At 39.0% G+C, this 21808-nt stretch overlaps 2 protein-coding genes across 2 annotated transcripts; both read left to right on the forward strand.

Annotated features, from left to right (window-relative positions):
• The first annotated feature begins 1503 nt into the window (after positions 1–1503).
• LOC143031787 (uncharacterized) lies at positions 1504–13571 on the forward strand. The gene is made up of 2 exons (XM_076196058.1): positions 1504–1883; positions 10483–13571. The coding sequence occupies exon 2, from the start codon at positions 10870–10872 to the stop codon at positions 11989–11991; it is 1122 nt and encodes a 373-aa protein (XP_076052173.1). The 5' UTR covers positions 1504–1883; positions 10483–10869; the 3' UTR covers positions 11992–13571.
• Positions 13215–19429, forward strand: LOC143030396 (zinc finger protein 862-like). The gene is made up of 5 exons (XM_076193545.1): positions 13215–13319; positions 17533–17603; positions 17739–17844; positions 18292–19158; positions 19397–19429. Exons 1-5 carry the CDS (start codon positions 13215–13217, stop codon positions 19427–19429), a joined length of 1182 nt encoding a protein of 393 aa, XP_076049660.1.
• The last annotated feature ends 2379 nt before the right edge of the window (positions 19430–21808 follow it).

The following is a 21808-nucleotide window of genomic DNA, read 5'->3' on the forward strand; positions in this document are numbered from 1 at the left end:
TTTCTGGTGTTTGATCAAACATTTTGGTGTTTTATGATTTTTTGTTTTATTTGACCAAATGACAAGACATCTTGTCATCGGAGTTGAATGGGTTAATAAATTTGTTTTAGACATTCATTAATTGTATTAATGCTATGTATGTAGAATTATAGCGCAATATAACAATCGGTGGCGAAAAGTCTAACGAATGGGTGGCGAAATGTCTAGCATGTAATACCAATGAGTGGCGATAAGTCTCGGTGGCGATCTAAACAGGTGGCGAATTGTCAAGGGGGCAAATGTGAACGATGGCGAAAAGCCATGTAAGCCTTTGAAAAGGGCAGCAACAGTAAGCTACTGATCACAGTTTTTAGGTTGGAAAAGCATATAATTCCAGCTGCATTTCTTTTGTTGAAAACCATGTTCCTGTACTCATCACAAGACATATGTTTGGATAACCCATCTACTAAATAGTGAGATCTCCTTTCATCATCTAGCTTTTGCTTGTCTACAAATTTTGATAATTGTGGTAAAGCATTAATTACATCCACAAGAGATTTAGGAATAAGCTCCACAATTTTAAAAGGCCAAGGAGTTACTGGACAGAACATTATCATACCTGTCCATCATATATATTCGTTATTTATCAATGTCGAAAAAATAAAGAAAAAATATTCTAAATTGGTTTTGTTCTAAAGGAATTTGAATGTGTCTGATTGCCCTAGATTCTCTATTTGTACCCAAAATTTTGCCCAATTACCCTAAAAGAAACATTAAGGGCCCCATTCACAACGATTTTCAACCCCAACCCAGATTTCGAAAATGGTCGGGGTTGGAGTTGTGGTTGGCGGCTTCGCCACTCACTGCAACAACCAATTGTCGAATATTTCGCAGTTGATCCGCAGTTCTATTGTGATAAGATGTCTGATCTCGACTCTGACAATCTTTTTAATATTGCTGTTTTTTTTTTTTTTTTAAAGGCAGATAGAAAGCGCAAAAAAGTCAAAGTTGTGTAAGTCTTGGCTTCAAAAAATAAACAAGCTATGCCATAATCAATTATTAGAGGAACTGAGACTGGAGCCTAAAGACTATATGAACTATTTAAGAATGGATGAATCCACATTTTTAGAACTTCTATCCTTGGTAACACCAATCATAAAAAAAAAAAACAGGATACGATGATGAGGAAGGCAATTACACCTCATGAACGTCTCGTATGTACATTACGATTCCTAGCAACAGGGAGGTCATATGAAGACCTCAAATTTTCTTCACTCATATCGCCCCAAGCACTAGGAAGAATAATTCCTGAGACCTGTGATGCAATTTATAAGGTTCTTTTAACTTCCCATAGGCATAGATGTTGACGGTATATCTCAATAATCTCTCTTACGAATATTTACTGTACGCTTCCATTTTTGTTTAGTTTGGCAGCACAACTACAGTCACAAACGCACGGTACGAAATTTTGGGCACAAGTGATAGATTTGGTTGTCCGCACCCATCCACCACTCCAACCCCAACACAGACATAAAGCTCCGCCCACAAAATATCAGGAAAATCCGAACGACTCCAACCCCAACCACGACCTGCAAATCGGGGTTGCAATGTAGGTTGTTGAAGCCCATCCACGAGAAAATTTGGTCTGGGTTGGGGTTGAAAATCGTTGTCGTGAATGGGGCCCTTTACCCTAAACTCCACCCCAGCATAGGCTTGATTACCCTAAAATAGGGCAATTACCCTAAAAGTGGAAGCACTGCCTCCAGTAGCGATTAGTGAGATCGGTTTATTTACGTTTGACGTCACAGACAGCCAAGCTTTCAGTTGCACTCCCAGCTGTTCGAAGAGCTTGTTTTCGTGGCTGTGTTTTGTACAGGCCAAACAAGTTTGCCTTTCTTGAATTCGTAAGTGAAATGATATAGTGGTAAAGTAGCTTAGTGCATGCGTTGTGTGTTTACTTTTGGCATTTGCTACACTTCAATTCTCGTTTGGTAGCGAATATAATTTGGCATTCTGAGCAGCTCAGCAGGAATAAATATGTGGGTATTTATCAAGATGTTTGCCAGCCTGGCACCCGCAATTACCTACGTAGTCGGGTAGCTCTTATCATTCTGAGTGTTTTTAACCCCAGGTAGAAGTACTGCAAACTAATAGTAGTATCAATAGCTATTTAAGAAAAAATTACGATGAGTGGACATCTTTATATTTAGCAAGGGGATAGGTTAGGTCAGGTCAGGTCTTACTGCTGCAATTCTTACCTCTAGCTCTTATGATCAATAATTATTCTAAACCCCATATATAAGTATCATAAAATAATGGTAATATTGGTAGCAATGTTTAGAAAATTGAGGGTGGCAAACATTTTGGTAGCTAGGTCAACAGGAAAATGGAATTCTTGATGTTTGAGCTGAAGTAGTTCTCATGGAATACAGAATGGTGCTATGAGTACAATGCAATTTGAATTATATCCACCTAGCTGTCCTAGTTCCCGATATATTGTATTTTGAAGGTTGCCAAATCAGGCCTATTTTTTTTCCCAGGAAATTGGGCCAAAAAGTGCAGTCTCGCTTATCGCCGACCAAACCCAAACACTGACGTTCTTTGCTGAAATGCACAATTTTATATAAAATTGTAGCATATGGTTGCATTATTTGACCTATTTTCTTTAAAATGTATGATTTCCATGTAATTTCATCAAAGAGAAGTTACACTTTTATCCTCTGCAAAATTACCGACCACAGCTATGAATACCGTCCGACTCAATAACAGCTGACCAAACCCAAACAAGGATGGTTTTTGCTGAAATGCATGATTTTATATAAAAAATTAGCATATGGTTGCATTATTTGACCTATTTTCTTTAAAATTTGTGATTTCCATGTAATTTGATCATAGAGAAGTTACGTTTTTATCCTCTGCAAAATTACTGACCATAGCTACGAATACTGTCCGACTCACTGATAGCCGACCAACGCCGACCAAACCCAAACAAGGACGGTAATTTTGCAAAGGATAAAAACGCAACTTCTCTTTGATCAAATTACATGGAAATCACACATTTCAAAGAAAATAGGTCAAATAATGCAACCATATACTAAATTTATATGAAGAATTGTGCATTTGAGCAAAAACTGTCATTGGTTGGCTTTGGTCGGTGATTAGTGAGACCCCAAAAAGTGTGTAGCCAAGTCCATATACATAACATTGTTTGTAACATCACTTTAGGAAACGTAGTGCCAAATTGACCTGAGAGGTTGGAAGTGCCCAAGACTTCGTTTTTCAAGCATCGGAAAGTTGGGAGAACTACAAAATAACTATTACCTTGATTAGCCATTATGGCGGAAATCCAATATGGCGGCCCAAGGAATGACATATCAACAAGTACAGTTATTCATACAATCTTCAATAGCAAGATGTAACTGGATATTAGGTTTGAGTACCAGTATAGATCATGATAAAGCATACAAAGATGATTTGACAGACACATCTGCATCGGCGGCTGAGATGCCACAATACGTTTGACATTGTCGTGACCCGACCTGATAGAAAAATCTCGTTTTAACTTACGATACCCAAGATACCCTGCCCTGGTTTTGGTATCGGAATAATCTGTGAGGCTAGTAGTTTCTGTTTATTTGGGTCTGTTGCCCATTTCATTAAGTTTTCTAGCTCATTTTTCTTGTTGAAACATGAACAAATTTTCGATTTACTGCTGAATGCAGGCTGCCATGTTACAAGTGTGAGTGTGGTGGTTTCGGAGGGATTAGCTTGTTAAGTGTAGTTGGGAAGGCTTATGGGAGGATCTTGATTGAGAGGATTAGGAGAGGAACGGAGGGAGTAGTTGGTGAGGAACAGTGTGGATTTGGGACGGGTGGAGGTTGTGTAGATCAGATTTTTGTGTTAAAACAGATATGTGAGAAAGCTATAAGAAAGGGGAAGGATGTTTTTTGGGCTTTTATGGATCTGGAAAAGGCTTAAAACAGGTTAGACAGAAAGGCACTGTGGGAGGTTTTGCAGATATACGAGATAGGAGGAGAGCTTCTAGGAGCTGTCAAGAGTTTTTATGAGAGTAGTAGAGCTTGTGTCAGGATTAGAAATGGAGAGAGTGAGTGGTTCGAGGTAAAGGTGGGACTTCGTCAGGGATGCGTCATGTCGCCCTGGCTGTTCAACTTGTACATGGATGGGGTGGTGCGAGAGGTAAATGCAAGGGTGGTGGGTCAGGGATTGGAGATGGTTAAAGAAAATGGAGAAAAGTGGGAGGTGAGCCAGCTGTTGTTTGCAGATGATGCTGCACTTGTGGCAGGATTGAGGAAGTTGGTGACAGAATTTGGGAAAGTGTGTGATAGAAGAAAGCTGAAGATAAATGTGGGTAAAAGTAAGGTGATGAGATGTTCAAGGGGTGAAAGTGGCAGCGGACTGGAGGGGAGCGACTGGAGGAGGTGGATAGTTTTAGATACTTGAGTGGAAATGTGGCAGGAAAAGGTGGAGTGGAGGTAGAATGTAGATTGAGAGAAGCGAGGAAATGCCTTGGTGGATTGAAGAGTGTAATGAGGTATAGACATTTGGGAATGGATGATAAGAGGAGACTGTATGAAGGAGTGATTGTGCCAACAGCACTGTATGGGGCAGAAACATGGAACATAAGAGAGGAAGAGAGAAGGAGGTTGAATGTGTTTGAGATGAGGTGTCTGAGAAGTATGATGGGGGTTACTAGGCTAGATAGAGTGAGAAATGAGGAGGTGAGGAGGAGAACAGGGGTGGAAAAGGAGCTGGGAGATAGGGTTGATGAAAGAATATTAGGATGGTTTGGACACATGGAAAGAATGAGTGAAGAAAGACTAGTAAAAGAGGTGTGGAAGGCAGATGTGGAGGGAGTGAACATGAGGGGACATCCTAGGATGAGGTGGATGGATGGGGTGAAGGGGGCTTTGGGGAAGAGGGGAATGTCTGTTGAGGAAGGACGGGAGAGGACAGAAGACAGGGGTGAATGGAGAATGGTTGTATATGGATGATGTTGTGATTGCATGAGGTGGAATGGGCGGGTGGATGGGGGGTGAGGTAGTATGTGTGAGCAAAATTTGACGCAGCCCAAAGGGATTTCTCCCTGTCCTCTCATTTTATGCAATGGGGGGACAGAGAGGGGGGGTTGCCGATTTAATGAAGTGCCCTTGCTGTGGATGTGCTGTGTCTTGCGACACTGCTTCTGACCCAGGGCAGTGGACAAGGTGCAGGGATGACCCGTCATTTCAGGAGGTGCTAAGATAAGAGGGAGGGTGGAGGGGTGTGGAGTGTATTCAGGGATGGAATGGGTGGAAATGATTTTATGCCTTTTTCTTTTTGGCTACCCCCCTTGTAAGGGGGAAAAAGCCTTGGTATATGTATGTATGTATGTATCAATTCAGATAGGCCCCACCACAGAACACTTCTTATAACATTAGACATTAGTAAAGCTTTTGATGCTATCCTCCGCCACAACCTAACAAATAAAATATATAACACAGACATGCACAATAACACCAAAAGATGGCTGGCCAATTATCTGGCAGGTAGGAATGCTTATGTGTCATATAATGGACAATCATCGCACATCAGAAACATTAAGAATGGAGTACCACAGGGCCCACGCTCTTTAATCTATACATGCATGACTTACCCACACCAGACACCCCAGAAATACAAATCTCTTCCTACGCAGACGACATAACAATCACATGCGCACATCGTAACACAGACAAAGCTGCAGAAATAATCCAGCCATACCTTGATACACTCAACACATGGTTCATCACAAACAGACTCAAAATAGCTCCAACCAAATCTCCAGCAACACTTCTCACAAACTGGACAAAAGAACTCAAATACTTACCTCATCTCTACATCAACAACACTCTAATACCACACACAAACACACCGAAAATTCTTGGTGTAACATAAGATACATCCATGTCTTTCAAACAACACATCACAAACATAAAAAACAAATGCACACCTAGACTTAACACACTTAAGTCAATCACTGGAACAACATTTGGACAAAACAAAGAAAGTAATATAACAATATACAAACAATGCATAAGCTCAATGATGAATTATGCGAGTCCTGCATGGGCTCCTAATCTCAGTGAGACACACCACAACACCCTTCAAATCATACAAAACAAAGCCCTAAAAACAATTACAGGCTGCACAAATACAACACCTACAGACCATTTACACCATGAAACAAAAGTCCTCAAAGTCAAGGACCACCTCGACATGAGAGGCACACAAACACTTGCCGCAACCACCACAAACACATCACACCCACTACACTACATAGCAGAACACCCACACACACCAAGAAACATTAAAACAACACCCAAAGACCTTTATTACGCACAAATACTCTCTTCCTCCACAACCACCAAAAACCAGCCTCCGGAAACATATTCATAATCATATCACTCACCACTCCATGAACACACTGAAAGACAACACACTGCTGCATGCCAGACCCCCTGATATCCACCCTTCTGAATCCTCTCTCCCACAAAAGGACAGAGTCCACCTGGCCAGACTGTGGTGCAGCCACCACCCAGCACTTCTAACCTACCAGAAGAGGCTGGATGACCGCATTGTGAAAAGCTGCCCAGGATGTAACACTTCACCCCATACCATACAACACATAATGGAAGACTGCATTATACACAATCATGCATGCAAACAACACAACATACACTCTATAAAGGATTTGTGGGAAAACCCAGTTTCGGCTGTAGCATTCCTTGGGGAGACTGGACTGCTCGGATAGACAGTCTAAGGAACAACAACAACAAAAACAACAACACCTCAACAACTGGCATGTATAAATCTACATACATTATAAAGCAAGTAAAAATCATAGTTTACGAGTAATTACCTTATATAAAAAACTGATGTACCATAATTATATAAAGTGGAATCTGAATGGGCAACTAAGTGTTAATAGGAATTGGTATTGGCATCGGCAACTAAGAGTGAATTGGAATCGGCATTGGCATCACCCTCGGGCAAAGAAAAGGGAATCAGCATATCCCCACATAAGTCACTTATTTTTTTCCTTCTCTATCTTGTTCTCTATTCTTTTGGTTTCTTTTTCTTGAATATACCATTTTCTCAGCCTCATGTCTAGTTCTCCCCAATAGAACTCTTTCTTTTCTGTCTCCATTGTTTTCTCATTTTTTTCTTTAGCTTCAATTCTTAGTGTCTTGTCTCTCTTTTTCCTCATCATTCATTTTTTTCTTATCCACTATTCACTATTTGACAACTTTCCTGCTTTTGCTAATACTGCTACCATTTCTGATCTTAGTTTGCTTTTTAGAGGTCAATATTTTTTTTTTTTTTTTGCGTATTGCCCTATTCAGTGCACTTCTATTTCCTATTCTATTTCTTACTCTTTGCTTTGCACTTCTTTCAGAATTTTTCTTGTTATTTACTTCTTTTTCTCTCAAGTACCTAAGTTATGTTTTTCCTCCATACCATATACTACTATGTACTTTTTTCCACTGTATCTGTAACCCAATTTTCTTTCTCTTTGACCACTTTAATAACGGTTTCTTTTGTAGTCTCTTGCACTTGTTGGATAATTTCTTTAAAAGCTATCTTTTGGTTTTCCTAGTCCTTTTTCCACTCCTTTCTGATTTTCCATAGTTCTTCCTCTCCCATATTTCCTCCAACCTTCTTGGTCACCTCCTTAATTTGTTCATTTACCTCTTCTTTTTTAAGGCCTCACTATTAATGGCATCTTAGTTTTTCCTTTCATTTTCACTTTTTACTTTGATTCATTCTTTTTTTATTCACTCGTGTCATTGTACATTACAATGTATTCACTCTTTGAGTCTATGATTTCTTTCTTTAGCTCTGTAATCTCTTAATTCCATGAAATATTCCTATATCTCATCTCCCTTTCTATGTCTATAATTCTACCCCGTCTTCTATCACCTCTGGTAAAGCCAGAAAAAGCAGAAAAAAGTTCTTTTGATGTGCTTCTTCTTCTTCTTCAGGAGATCTATCCTTGCTGAGTACAGCTTATTTACATCATGATAGGCAGTAGTTGTTCCATAGACTGTTTCTCTGAGCAGTCCCATCTCCCCGAGGAACACTATAGCTGGAACAGGGTTTTCCTACAAATCTTTTATAGAGAGTATTTTGTGTTGTTAGTGTTCATGATTGTGTACAGTGTAGTCTTCCATAATGTGTTGTCTAGTATGGGGTCAGGGGTTACATCCTGGACAATTATCTGCAATGCTGTCATCCAGCCTCTTGTGGTAAATTAGAAGGGCAGCACTGCAGTCTGGCATGGTGGACTTGATCCTCATGTTGGGAGATAGGATTTAGAGGGATGGATAACAGAGGGTCTAGCAAAAAATAATTCTGGTAACACATTGCTGCATACCAGATTTTGTTGTTGAAAATGTGTGCATTGATTTACTATCCTTAGTATGGGTTATTGATTGGGAATCTGTGTGAGCATGGACTTTTGCAATATGGGCCTCTGTTTTGGGAGTCTGTGATGTTAGTGAGGATGCTGTGGAGGGTTTTACAAAATAGAGAACTTGTTCTGGACTGTAACAGCAGGAGTAGGATTCTCATAGGAGCAGGGGGAGGGGGGCAATTGGTGGTTGAGAAAGGCAGAAAGGTACCCTAACTGTATTTGATGGAGTGGAGGGAGGAGGCATATGTCTTTGCCGCACCAACCACCCATATGTCTAAAATGAAGAACTTGCTTGGCACCACCAAGACTAGCCAGTTGAAGAATGTCTTGTTCAAGACAGTTACGTACTCTTTGCATGGTTGAGAATGTATCAAGTGAGCTTCTCTGCCATGGAAGCAATGAAGTTCTTCTGATTCACAATCAAGAGTGGGGTCGGAGTCAAGGACAGAGCAATGACCACATCGTAGACCATTTGTACAGTTCTTCTTTGCATGGCGAAACTCATAACACTGGTAACACTGTAAAAAACAGTTGATGAAAGTTTTTATTGGGAAAGAAAAAGGACCAATATTCATTCACTCAGAGAGATATGAACCATAAAATGTGAACATGAGCATGCTACTATTTCCTCTTATTTTTGTCACTGAACATTGTCAGGGCATAATTGATATTCCTGAGAATTTGTGTAAGTCTTGGTTGTAGATATGTGGTTTGCAGGAATTGAATGTCCAATGTGGTTTGATGGATTTGTAAATTCCATCTGATGGGCAAGGTAGATGGAGGAGCATCATGGCCGGTGTTAAATCCTTACCTCGGATCATCTTTACCCTATATGTATTTTGAGGTTATTTTAGGGAGCACTCCAATCTCTCTAGATACTTAGTAGCATGGATATAAAGTTACCTCGTTTTTCCTTATAGTTTGTCACAAACCAGTTAGATGTAGGGGCGTGGCGAAATTTGGTAGCACATTCTTCAGCATCATTGAAGAGATTGGAACAGTGATTATTATCACTGTGAACAATATTCCTTGATCTCAACAATGAGGCTGTCAATTTCAAGGAGGGAAATATTCAAATGGTATAAAAACTCATAATATCCAACCTTAGAATTTATTAAGGTTGATAGGCAGGGGTACCTTCTTAACTGAGATAATGTAAAGGTTTCACAAAGAGAAGTTATTTGATTTGATTTTATCTTTATTTATTTTTTGACAGCATTATGACACAAGTGTCACAACCAGTAAGGTTGTCACAGGCTTCCTGGAAGATGACTGAGTTTTGTGTACATAATGCCTCTGTTTTTAAATGACCTGTAAGTTGGAAATGTTAAAGCACTAATTCTCACATTATACATTGTCTTCTTGCCACATTTATTGGGATTGCACCTTTGATAACAGTTCCTTCCTGATTACATCATGATTGTTGCAATTGTTTTAGTAGGTATATCCAATATTTATTTACCATTAGACAAACAGGTATTTTACTTAATGTGACAAGATAGAATATGGAAAGTTCATCTACAATTTCATTTATTATGCTGAAATGATAACACAGGTACACCACTTACCAGTGAGTCTGAAAGGATGTGACTTGCATCACTTATTTGGGTCAGATGAGATGAACTGAATAAATCTTCTTAGAATTGGTCATATTTAGAGTCTGGTCATGTGAACCCAACCATAGAATGTTGTGGGATTATGTTGAAATATGGCTGCTGTGGCCAGCTGAGCCATTCCCCACATCCAAAAATTGTAACATGATGAAAAAGCCAGAGCAAAATTTGAGTCATTCCAGTTGTCATGGGGTGAGTATGTATGGAGCCAATGGATGGCTTTCAATACATTTCTAATGGAAAAGTAGAATGCAATATATAATAACAGTACATCTGTTAGTATTTCTATTTTATCTTATGGCAAGTACAAAGGGTCTATTTAGGTACAAAGGGACTTGAATATTATATGGTTTGTGTATGCAAATTCACAATCCTATTCTAGTGTATTACACAATTTCAAAAAGTTAGATGTCAAACATATGATTACATTTTTTCCAGGTAGAGGGTAACTGTCACCATTCCTTTGGAAGAGCTATCCATAGAATCCATATGTGTGACATGATCAAGAGGATCCGATGGGACGTGTACAGCACAGCAATATCATGAATTAGATATCACGTGATGATCCACACTGGAGAGAAGCTTTTCTAGTGTAATCTGTGCAGTTCTGCTTTCTCACAAAAGCATGGTCTCAAATGGTACAAAAGTCACTTCAAAGATCATGTGGGGACCCTCACAGGAGAAAGACTTTCCAGTGTGACCTGTGCAGTTCTACTTTCTCACAAAAGGGTTCTCTCACACAGTATATGAGAACCCACACAGTAGCCTTGCCAATGTGACCTGTGCAATGCAGCTTTCTTATGAAAGAATCATCTCAAATTTCACATGATCACCCACACTGGAGAGAAGCCATTCCAGGTTGACATGTGCAATAAAACTTTCACACAAAAGTGTTTCCACAAAGATTACATGATGACCCACACAGGAGAGAATCCTTTCCAGTGTGACCTGTACGATTCTGGTTTCTCACAAATGGGTGATCTCACAAAGCATACAAGGACTCACACAGGAGAGAAGCCTTTCCAGTGTGACCTGTGTGATTCTGCTTTTTCACAAAAGCAACATCTCATGCAGCATATGAGGACCCACTCAGGAGAGAAGTCTTTCCAGTGTGCTCTGTGTGATTCTGCTTTCTCACTAAAGGGTCATCTCACAAAGCATATTAGGACCCACACAGGAGAGAAGCCTTTCCAGTGTGACCTGTGTGATTCTGCTTTCTCACATAAGAGGTCTCTCACAGAGCATATGAGAACCCACACAGGGGAGAAGCCTTTCCAGTGTGATGTGTGCAATGCAGCTTTTTCACGAAAAAATCATCTTAGATATCATACAATGATCCACACTGGAGAGAAGCCTTTCCATTGTGACTTGTGTGATTCTGCTTTCCCACAAAAGGGTGATCTCACAAATCATATGAGGACCCACACAGGAGAGAAGCCTTTCCAGTGTGGCCTGTGCAATGCAGCTTTCTCAAGAAAGGATTCTCTTACAAAGCATATAAGGACCCACACAGGAGAGAAGCCTTTTCAATGTGTCGTGTGTGATTCTGCTTTCTCTCAAAAGAATTGTCTCGCAGAGCATATTAGGACCCACACAGGAGAGAAGCCTTTCCAGTGTGAAGTGTGTGATTCTGCTTTTTCACGAAAGCAACATCTCAAAGACCACAGGAGGACCCACACAGGAGAGAGGCCGTTCCAATGTGTCCTGTGTTATTCTGTTTTCTCACAAAAGAGTTCTCTCACAAAGCATATGAGGTCTCACACTGGGGAGAAGCCTTTCCAATGTGACCTGTGTGATTCTGCTTTCTCACAAAAAGGTGATCTCACAAACCATATGAGGACCCACACAGGAGAGAAGCCTTTCCAGTGTGGCCTGTGCAATGCAGCTTTCTCAAGAAAGGCTGGTCTCACAAAGCATATGAGAAGCCACACAGGAGAGGTTTTCTAGTGTGACCTGTGCTGCTTTGCTTTTTCACAAAAGGGTTCTGCCACACAGCATATGAAGATCCACACAAGGAAGAAGCCTTTCCAGTGTGACCTCTTTGATTCTGGTTTTCCACACAAGACTACTCTCTCAAGGCATAATTATGAGGATGGACATCGGAGAGAAGCCATCCCTGTATGACCTATATGATGAAGAGATCACACTTTTCTGATGTCTTGAATTAAGTCAGCAGACAGGCAATTACACAATTGATACCTACGCAGTTGGAATCCAGCATGGCATTCCCTTTGTTTTACCTGTAACATCATTCAAGAGTGAACAAAATTCATTCTTACAGTTCAATTTATAAGGAATTTGTCCTCAATTTATGTACAAAAGATGTTAATTGTTCTCCTGGTAGAGACCCGAGCTGTTTGATCCCATGAAGCATGAGTCCCTGAATGATTTTGCAGTCCATGTATATGGACGACTAACTAGTCGTAGATGGCGCTGTTCACCTCATCTATTCAAAGCCGTTCACTTGCCTGGTTGCAGTATAGATTTAGTTGTAGCCAGTTGGGTTTGATTCGTAATACAGTTTGCCAGTTTACCTCTATTTGCACCCCACTTTCTAGTTGCCCCAGTCGCAGTCTAATTTGTAGTTGTCCCAGTTGTTTATTTCCAGTTGTAGTTGTTTGATGAAGGTAGAAGCCGTTGAGCAAGTGTAGCAATTTGGTTATCTTTGACAAACCTCGTGAAATGTGTAGCAGCCATGCAGTGAAGGAAGTCCACATAGTTGTGGCTGTGTGTTGCAGCACTTGCAGTGTACCAGTTCCAGCAGAGGACCACATAGTTGTGGCAGTAACCGTCCCAGCAGAAGACTGTGTTGTCGTGGCAGTAGTCGTTCCTGCAATCGCAGTGGAACAGCAGATTGACTGTCCAGTGATAACCTTATAGCTATTTCGGTTCTGTAGTATCCCAATCAAACAGCCTTAGAGGGTCTATCCTTCTAATTATTAATGTTTAATTTTGATATTAGATTCATTAAGAATTTTACCTGGTAGTTTCCCATGACCTCTGTGACGTCCATCAGTGTCCACCTTTTTTTTTGTCCGCTCTTTACAAGGGTTCTAGTCATTGGAGGACGGGAGCCTTCGTACCTGTGGACCACATGTGGTGGAGGACACTCTACTCTCTCCACAACCTGTGCGATGCAGCTTTCTCACAAAAGGAGTCTCTCGCAAAGCATGTGGGGGCTCACGCAGGCCTCCCAAATGTCACAGGGTGACTCGCACACTGGTGAGAATCCATTCCAGTGTGATTTGCGCGACGAACGCTGTTCCTTCTATGCTGTGCGCCTGCGTGCGTGCACACACATTTTACAACTAGCGCATGAAAAAAAATGTACACAAGGTTTCCACGATGAAATTGAATTTGTCAAATTGTGTAATTTCATAATGAATTAAAGATGATATTTTGAGAATATATCAATTAGCTGTAAAATGGAAGTGTACAGATTCACAATTTCACATGTTTTGAAATTGTTCGTACTGTGTTCAGTGGTTTCTCGTCACCAGTACTTGTTCAGTCTAGTGAAATAAGATAATAAATGTTTTCATAATAAATATGTTTTCAATTCCCCTCCTCAAATAGTCCTTGCTGGCCTAATAAATCTGAATACTTGATACAATTTCAGTGTTTATTATTTACCTAATGTATCAAATTCTATTTGGAAAAGGTAAAAAATCAGCAGAGTTTCCCACAAAGACCTACTGTTAAGGAATAACATGAGCAAAGAAAATAATGAAAAAAAAATAATAATAAAAGAGCCTTACATCCCCCTCCCTCCCTCTTATCTTGCACCTCCTGGATGATGGGTCTTCCCTGCATCTCGACCACTGCCTTGGATCAGAAGCAGTGTCGTATGACAGCACATCCACAGCAAGGCCGCTTCATTAAATCAGCAATCCCCCCTCATGCAGAAAAGGAAAAAGATGAGGAAAAATTCCCTTGGGCTGCATCAATTTATTTTTCACACATAACCCATCCCCCACCCACTCCCCCTCATGCATCACAGCAACATCTATACACAACCATTCTCCATTCACCCCTATCTTCTGTCCTTCCTCAACAAATATTCCCCTCTTTCCCAATGCCCCTGTTACTATCCAAGGTTACCCCCTCACATACACGCCTTCCACACCTCTTTCACTAATCTTCACTCATTCTTTCCATGTGTCCAAACCATCCCAATACTCTTTCATCAGCCCTACCTCCCAACTTCCTTTCTCCTCCCCACCTTATGTCTCACTCTATCCAGCATAGTAACCGTTATCATACTTCTCAGGCACCTCTTCTCAAACACATTCAAACTCCTCCTCTCTTATGTTCCATGTTTCTGCCCCCATTCAGAGCTGTTGGCACAATCACTCCTTCATACAATCTCCTCTTAACATCCATTCCCAAATGTCAATTTCTCATTACACTTTTTAATCCACCAAGGCATTTTATTGCTTCTCTCAACCTACATTCTACCTCCACCTCCACTCCTTCCCTTCCTGCGACATTCGCACCCAAGTATCTAAAACTATCCACTTCCTCCAGTCGCTCTCCGCTACGACTAAATACCGCACCGTACTCGATCGGACCCTAACGGACCGCATCGGGACATGATATTACCGCACCGGGCACTTTAAAGTCATCTGTATCTTGGCGTCTTTATAGTAATAAGAAGACTATGAAATTCAATTAAATTTGATCACGGCCTAAATTCGATGCATCAACTCAAATACAACGGCTAGTTCGTGACAGCCCACAGATTAATTAAATCGAGAAAAGATGAGCATTCGATTCAAACGAAATTTTGCAAAAGAGGCTGCGATTAGCAAAATGACATTGCCCATGTCGCCGCTGTTTTCTGTGATGCATGTATTCAATGGCGGAGCTATTAACTAATGGAGCAACGACTAACCGGGAGCACATTTCTCAAATTTGGCGCCTTTTTCCATCGACATTCAAACTGAATTCGCTCAAGAATTTTCATCGTTCAAAGACATGTACAAAGAAATAGTGAGCACTAGGAGTAAAGGCAAATTCATGATTGACAATAACTTCCATTTATTCTAATCTGTCCACATTGTATCGCATTTTTCTTGCCAATAAGTAACGTAGTTGCTGAAATATCTGGAAATTATAGATGACGTTGCTGGAACGAAGCCTAGACGAAAGAGACTGTTGTAATTTCTTTGTGATACATTTTTTCACATTGGTTCGTTTTTGGTTTCATTTTACACAATTAGAATAATGAAATAAAACAATGTTTTGATATTTATAAACTTATTATAAAGACTTTGTCTGCTAATTTGCAGTACATAATAACAATTATGTATTTTTTTCAACATTTTCCTCGTGTTTCTATTTTAAATATAATACTAAACTCTAACAAAAATAGTCAGAATTTGATTGGTATTTGTCGCAGCGATCGACTATTATGAACTTGCTCCTGATTATGCTAATTCATCTTGCATTAAATTAGCATGTATTACCAAATATTGATTGGGATTTTTACATGGCGACGACAACATATTCAAGTGGTGATATTAACTGGTTGAGATTTACAGTACGAGATCGTGAGTTGGGAAAATCTCAGTGACGTTACTGAATGCGTGCGTTCGTGCGTCTTAGAGAATGGGAACCACATACCTTGGACCAGGGAATTTGAGGGACAAGAAATAGGGAAGGAAAGAAACAGATAATGAAAGAAAATCCCACGACCACATTTTTTTTTGGGGGGGGGGGCATTCAATTCTAGGCTGACTGTAGAAAGGGAGGTGAACGAAGAAAACGAAAAACACCATTTTAAAGTAATCGTTCCAGAAGAATGAAAGAGGGACGTCTTCGCGGGTGGGAAGATCTTAATCGACGACTTGACGTCATAAGCCTTCTTTTCTGTTAATCCAGTCCGTTTCATTGAGCTCTGTACAAATGCAAAAAACAAGTAAATATTTCATATAAAAAATAATATAGAGATAAATTCCGGAGAGCTTTATTCGATGTCGACTCATGGGTTTCAAGCGCGTAATGCAGACGACTGAAGGAAACCGCTTACTGACGATATAAGAACGTTCATTCTTATGCGCTGCGCACCTCACTTCGACATGTAAACACCACCCCCACCCCCGTCAAGGTCTCTGGTTATTACTAATTATTTCAGCAGAGAGAAAAAGCGTTCCCCCAAACCGTTATTATGTAGCTGATGGCGACACTCTAAGATACATATTTTAGCACTTCATCTTCTTCATCTGTCGTTTAAAGAAATTTGAGCCAAAAACAGTTGTAATGCTTGGAAGGCACAGTAGATTTAATACTGACAAAATAGATGATTTAGTACTACCACCAAGTGAAGTCACACGCGATCAGTAGCTGTATAATTAGGATCAATATTTCAAATATCTTGAATTAAGAAAAATCTACTTTTCTAACTTGGAAATATTTCCTAAAATTCATGTTGATGAAATAACGAATTATGTAATTTTAGTTTTTATTTAGATAAAGTCATCGATGTATTTTTATTGATACATATGAAAATACTAAATACAGCAAGATCGATGGGCTTTGTTCAAGGCCATCTTGATGGACCGGTCAAATTGCCAATTTATCATTACTCACGCACACACACACACACACACACACACACACACACACACACACACATATATATATATATATATATATATATATATATATATATAAATTATATATATATATATATATATATATTTATATATATCTATATATATATATATGTTACGTATTCGCATGTACATTAACTCACCTTTTTCTCTTGCACATGGGCCATGATCATGGAATCACGAGTTAAAGACAAGTTCACGCCTACAATTTTCCGGATCAGGGAAAGGCAGGAGTTCAGTCTTCTCTTGTTTATTCTGCTTAGCGAACATGAGGATTTTACACGTGTTTTCAACACCAATGCTAGGCTTACTCTATGCGAGGTATGGCAGGCGACGCCGGGACCCCCTCCCCCCCTGGCGTCCCCCCATGCATACCCTCGCTACATACCTCCTTGCTTATGCTTCGACTCTCCGACATCACGCATCACTTACACGCATACCAACCATCCAGGCACACTATGCAACATTCATACATGCAATTTCGCCACATTATCCCCCTCTACAAAGCTTGACGACCCGTCAGCTTTCACCTACAAACTTACAAAAGAACAAAACAAAACATTCTGTATAAAAGAAATAAAACATCACTTCTACATTTGGAAAACATTACATATACTAAGAACACTTAATCACATACAATGACATATCCAAATATCAAATAACATCAAATGGCATATCCAAAGAACACATTAATAACATCAAATGTCAATCACATAGTCCGTTAACCACGCTGGTAACTTCCTATTTCTGAGAGGTCGACCAGGTCTCTGGTCTCTCTCTACTCCATCTTCACTTTCTTTCTCCGAGTCTTCATGTGCTACACCTTCGTCACTTTCAGTGTCACTATCACTTTCACATTCACGTTCAACACTAGGACTATGATCACCATCATCACAACAACTACCACTGTCACTGTCTCAAGAATCTACATTACGTTCACCCCAGGTAAATTCTCCCTCGCCTGGGTGTTTCCATAACCGATCGACATGCACTACTTTACTTGCCCGTTTTCTGCCAGGCATTTCTAGTCGGTAATTCACTGCGGATATCACTTCCGTCACTTTATATGGTCCTTCCCAGTCAGACTGGAGTTTCGGTGACTTGCCAGGCTTTCTCTGTGGATTATGCAGCCAGACCATATCGCCGGGCTGATGTAGAACCTTCACCTTCTCTTGGATATTCTTCGGTGGGTTTATGGATTATTCCACATTTCATTATTTGTTAATTGTTGAATCTATGTATGATAAAGATTATATATATACATATATATATATATATAAATATATACATATATATACATATATAAATATATACATATATATATATACATATATATATATATATATATATATATATATATATATATAATTCTATCTATCTACATACCTTGGCTTCATCCCCCATCCATGGGAGGTAGCTAAAACAGAGACATTTCCCATCCTCCCTCCCCCCTACACACACATCCACATCCCTCCTCTCATCTGAGCTTGTTGCTGCGGACAAAGGGCCACATCCGTATCCCGCCCACCACATGGGTCCGATGCAGCGTGACGAGACACGGCACATCCACAGCAGGGCCGCTTCACAATATACATAACTATATATCCTAAATAACAAATAAAATTAATTTTAGGTTGGTGCTGGTGTTGCGGTTGTTGTTGCTCTGCTGATGGCTTTCATCGCAGAGCATAATCTCCCCTTTTCTCTCGTGGATCATCTAGTGGACTTAATGAAAATAATGTTTCCGGATTCTGCAATAGCCCAGGGAATCAACATGCACAAGACCAAATGTACCGAGATCATGAAAGCGATGGCAAATGTAATGAATGAAGATCTACTAAAGAAGCTTCGCATGTACAAGTTCTCGGTCATAATAGACGAAACAACGGACCTCAGTTGTACTAAAACATGTGCTGTTCTTGTTAGATTCTTTGACTTGACCAACCGCAAAATAAACACATCCTTCTATACATTATTTAACCTATATAGCAGCAGTTCTGTCGGATCAACTGGACAAAACTTGTATGACATGTTAATGGAATCTCTCGACAATTGCAATATCCCAAGGTCCAATTTTATAGGGTTTGCAGCAGACGGGGCATCAAACATCATGGGAGAAAATAATTCCTTAACAAGCCGCCTCAGGGAAAATTTAAAAGGGATCACAATATTTCGGTGCATCTGCCACTCCATTCACCTTGCAGCATCAGAAGCTGCTAAAGTTCTGCCCCGTAAATGTGAAGATCTCGTCAGAAATATATATTCCTTCTTCTCCCATAGTGCAAAAAGAAGGTATGAACAAAAAGAGTTTCAAGAATTTTGCAATGTGAAGCCACATAAAATCCTACATCCATGCCAAACACGATGGTTGTCTCTATATCAAGCTGTGGCTAGAATCTTAGAGCAGTGGCAAGCCTTAAAACTATATTTTATAGAAAAAGAAAGTGAACTAAGATTACATTCAGTACAAAGTATCTTAGAGCACATGAGAGATCCATCGGTAAAGTGCTATTTTACTTTTCTAAATTATATTCTGCCTCAATTTTTAAAAGTAAATTTGTTGTTCCAAAGTGTTGAACCTACTATTCACTTACTGCAAGAATCTATAACAGAACTGCTCGGTACAATTTTAAGATCTTACTGCAAAACAGAATTTTTCCATAACATCAACTTAATTGACATTGATCCAACAGATAATACTTTATTTCTACCGATAAATCAAATTTACTTGGGCCCAGAAATGCACCAAATATTTCAAGATCCGTGTATAACCAAGCATCCATCATTAACAACAGACGTAAAATTAAGGTGTCGCGACTTCCTCATCACAATGGCAGTCCAAATAAAAAAAAAAAAAAAGGTTTCCAATTGACAATGAATTGTGGAGAATGGCTTCTTATCTATCACCAAAGAAAGTCCTGGAAAAAAACACAAGAGACAAAATGAATACGCTTGTAGACTTCACAATAGCTATCCCTAGACTTTTTACAGGAAATGTAAATAATTTAGATGAAGAATGGCGTAAATTGGATTTTGCAAATCTTCCAGAAGAATGCAAGCACCTTAATGCGGAAGAATTTTATTTAAGACTTCTGGATTATGAAGATCATACAGGCCAGAAGAAATTTTATAATTTGGCACTGTTTGCTTTACAGGTCCTGGCACTACCCACGTCGAATGTTGATGCCGAAAGGTTATTTTCGGTTGTAGGGAACACTAAAACAAAAATACGAAATTCCCTACAGATACCTTCTCTCACTGCTCTTATTAAGATGTCTGAAGCAGTGAAGGCAGAAGGGGGGTGTATAAAATTCAAACCCAAGGAAGCTCATTTGGCAGTTTGCAGATAGTTCTATAAATAAATTGTAAATTTTATTTCGTATTGTCATTAAAACTTTAAAAATTAATTAACCAAGTGTTATTTTCTATTTTAAAGGAAATTGGATATAAATATATTTTTTTTACCAAAGTTACTCGTTAAAGTCTAGTTTTCTCTAACTTTTTAAATAGAAAACGTGTAGAATTGCTCAGTGTAGAATAGCGACAGCACTGGTGTGGTGTGCAAAAAGAAAAAATGCCTTTCCCCATCTAATACTTCAAGTTTTTCCTAAAGATAGAGAAAGGTAAGAGATTCAACATACACAATACATGGAAACTTTAACAGAAAATGGAGGAATAAAATAGAACATAGTTAAAATCTTCTTTATCTTTATGTCAGACTCAGTGCAGTGTCACTTAGCTTGGAAATGAAAATTATAGATGAATACCTTACAAATATCTAGAAATATGAATTGATCATGTCAAATTCATACCATATCTTTATGGCAGTCCCAGGCAGGCACAGCAACTTTGATATAGTTATGTCATGTTCTTAGCTTATGTGGTAAAGTTATAAACTTTTACCTTAATTTTGAATAAATGGCCAAATACACAGCAAAAAAAAAAGTTGAATCGCATGTATGTTTCTTCTTCTTTTTTTTTTCTTTTTTTTTTTTTTGGTAGGTTGTGACTGCTTCTTTGGTAGTTTTAAAATTTAACGGTTTTTGTTGAATGATTTCTCTGTGTTATGCTTGTTCTTTTACGGTCTCACTAAACGTCGACCAACGCCGACCAAACCCAAATAATGACGGCTTTTGCTCAAATGCATAATTTTATATAGAAATTAGCATGTGGTTGCATTATTTGACCAATTTTCTTTTTAAATGTGTGATTTTCATGTAATTTGATCAAAGAGAAGTTACGTTTTTATCGTCTGCAAAATTACCTAAGTCGACCAACGCCGACCAAACCCAAACAATGACGGCTTTTGCTCAAATGCATAATTTTATATAAAAATTAGCATATGGTTACATTATTTGACCTATTTTCTTTAAAATGTGTGATTTTCATTCAATTTGATCAAAGAAAATTTACGCATTTATCCTCTGCAAAATTACCAACCACAGCTACGAATGCCGTCCGACTCACTAATAGCCGACCAACGCCGAACAAGGACGGTTTATACTCAAATGCACGATTTTGTATATATAAAAAAAAAAAAAAACTAGCATATGGTTGCATTATTTGACTTATTTTCTTAAAAATGTGTGATTTCCATGTCATTTGATCAAAGAAATTACGTTTTTATCCTCTGCAAAATTACCAACCGCAGCTACGAATGCCGTCCGACTCACTCATAGGCGACCAAATCTCAAACAAGGACGGTTTTTGCTCAAATGCATAATTTCATATAAAAAACTAGCATATGGTTGCATTATTTTACCTATTTTCTCTAAAATGTGTGATTTCCATGTAATATGATCAAAGAAGTTATGTTTTTATCCTCTGCAAAATTATTTTATGTATGATTGCAAATCTTGTTTGTTTGATTTTGTGACTTATTTCTTGCATGTTCATCCTTTTATTTTTGTCTATGTTTTTTACAATACAGTACCTGTCTTGCTACATATGTATATATTTTTGTTTGTTTGCTTTTGGGGTTTTCCTTTGTTCTGTTAACATCTTTTGCTTTATTTTTGCTTAATATGCATGTTATGTCTGCTTCTTTGTTTATTTTTGTTTCATATTATTATTTCTTTTAGTTTGTTTGGTATATGTTCTTTACAAGACAGTATTGCTTTGTTGCAAATAAAAGAATCTCATGTATACCA

This window comes from Oratosquilla oratoria, chromosome 12 (genome assembly GCF_046742065.1).
Source record: "Oratosquilla oratoria isolate Oo_2021 chromosome 12, ASM4674206v1, whole genome shotgun sequence".
Lineage (NCBI taxonomy): Eukaryota > Metazoa > Arthropoda > Malacostraca > Stomatopoda > Squillidae > Oratosquilla > Oratosquilla oratoria.

Coding starts and splice junctions, on each gene's coding strand:
- LOC143030396 (XM_076193545.1), top strand. CDS start 13,215: ATGTGGGGGCTCACGCAGGCCTCCCAAATGTCACAGGGTGACTCGCAC. Junction 13,320..17,532: donor AACGCTGTTCCTTCTATGCT/GTGCGCCTGCGT, acceptor GTTCAACACTAG/GACTATGATCACCATCATCA. Junction 17,845..18,291: donor CTTCTCTTGGATATTCTTCG/GTGGGTTTATGG, acceptor AATTAATTTTAG/GTTGGTGCTGGTGTTGCGGT.
- LOC143031787 (XM_076196058.1), top strand. CDS start 10,870: ATGATCACCCACACTGGAGAGAAGCCATTCCAGGTTGACATGTGCAAT.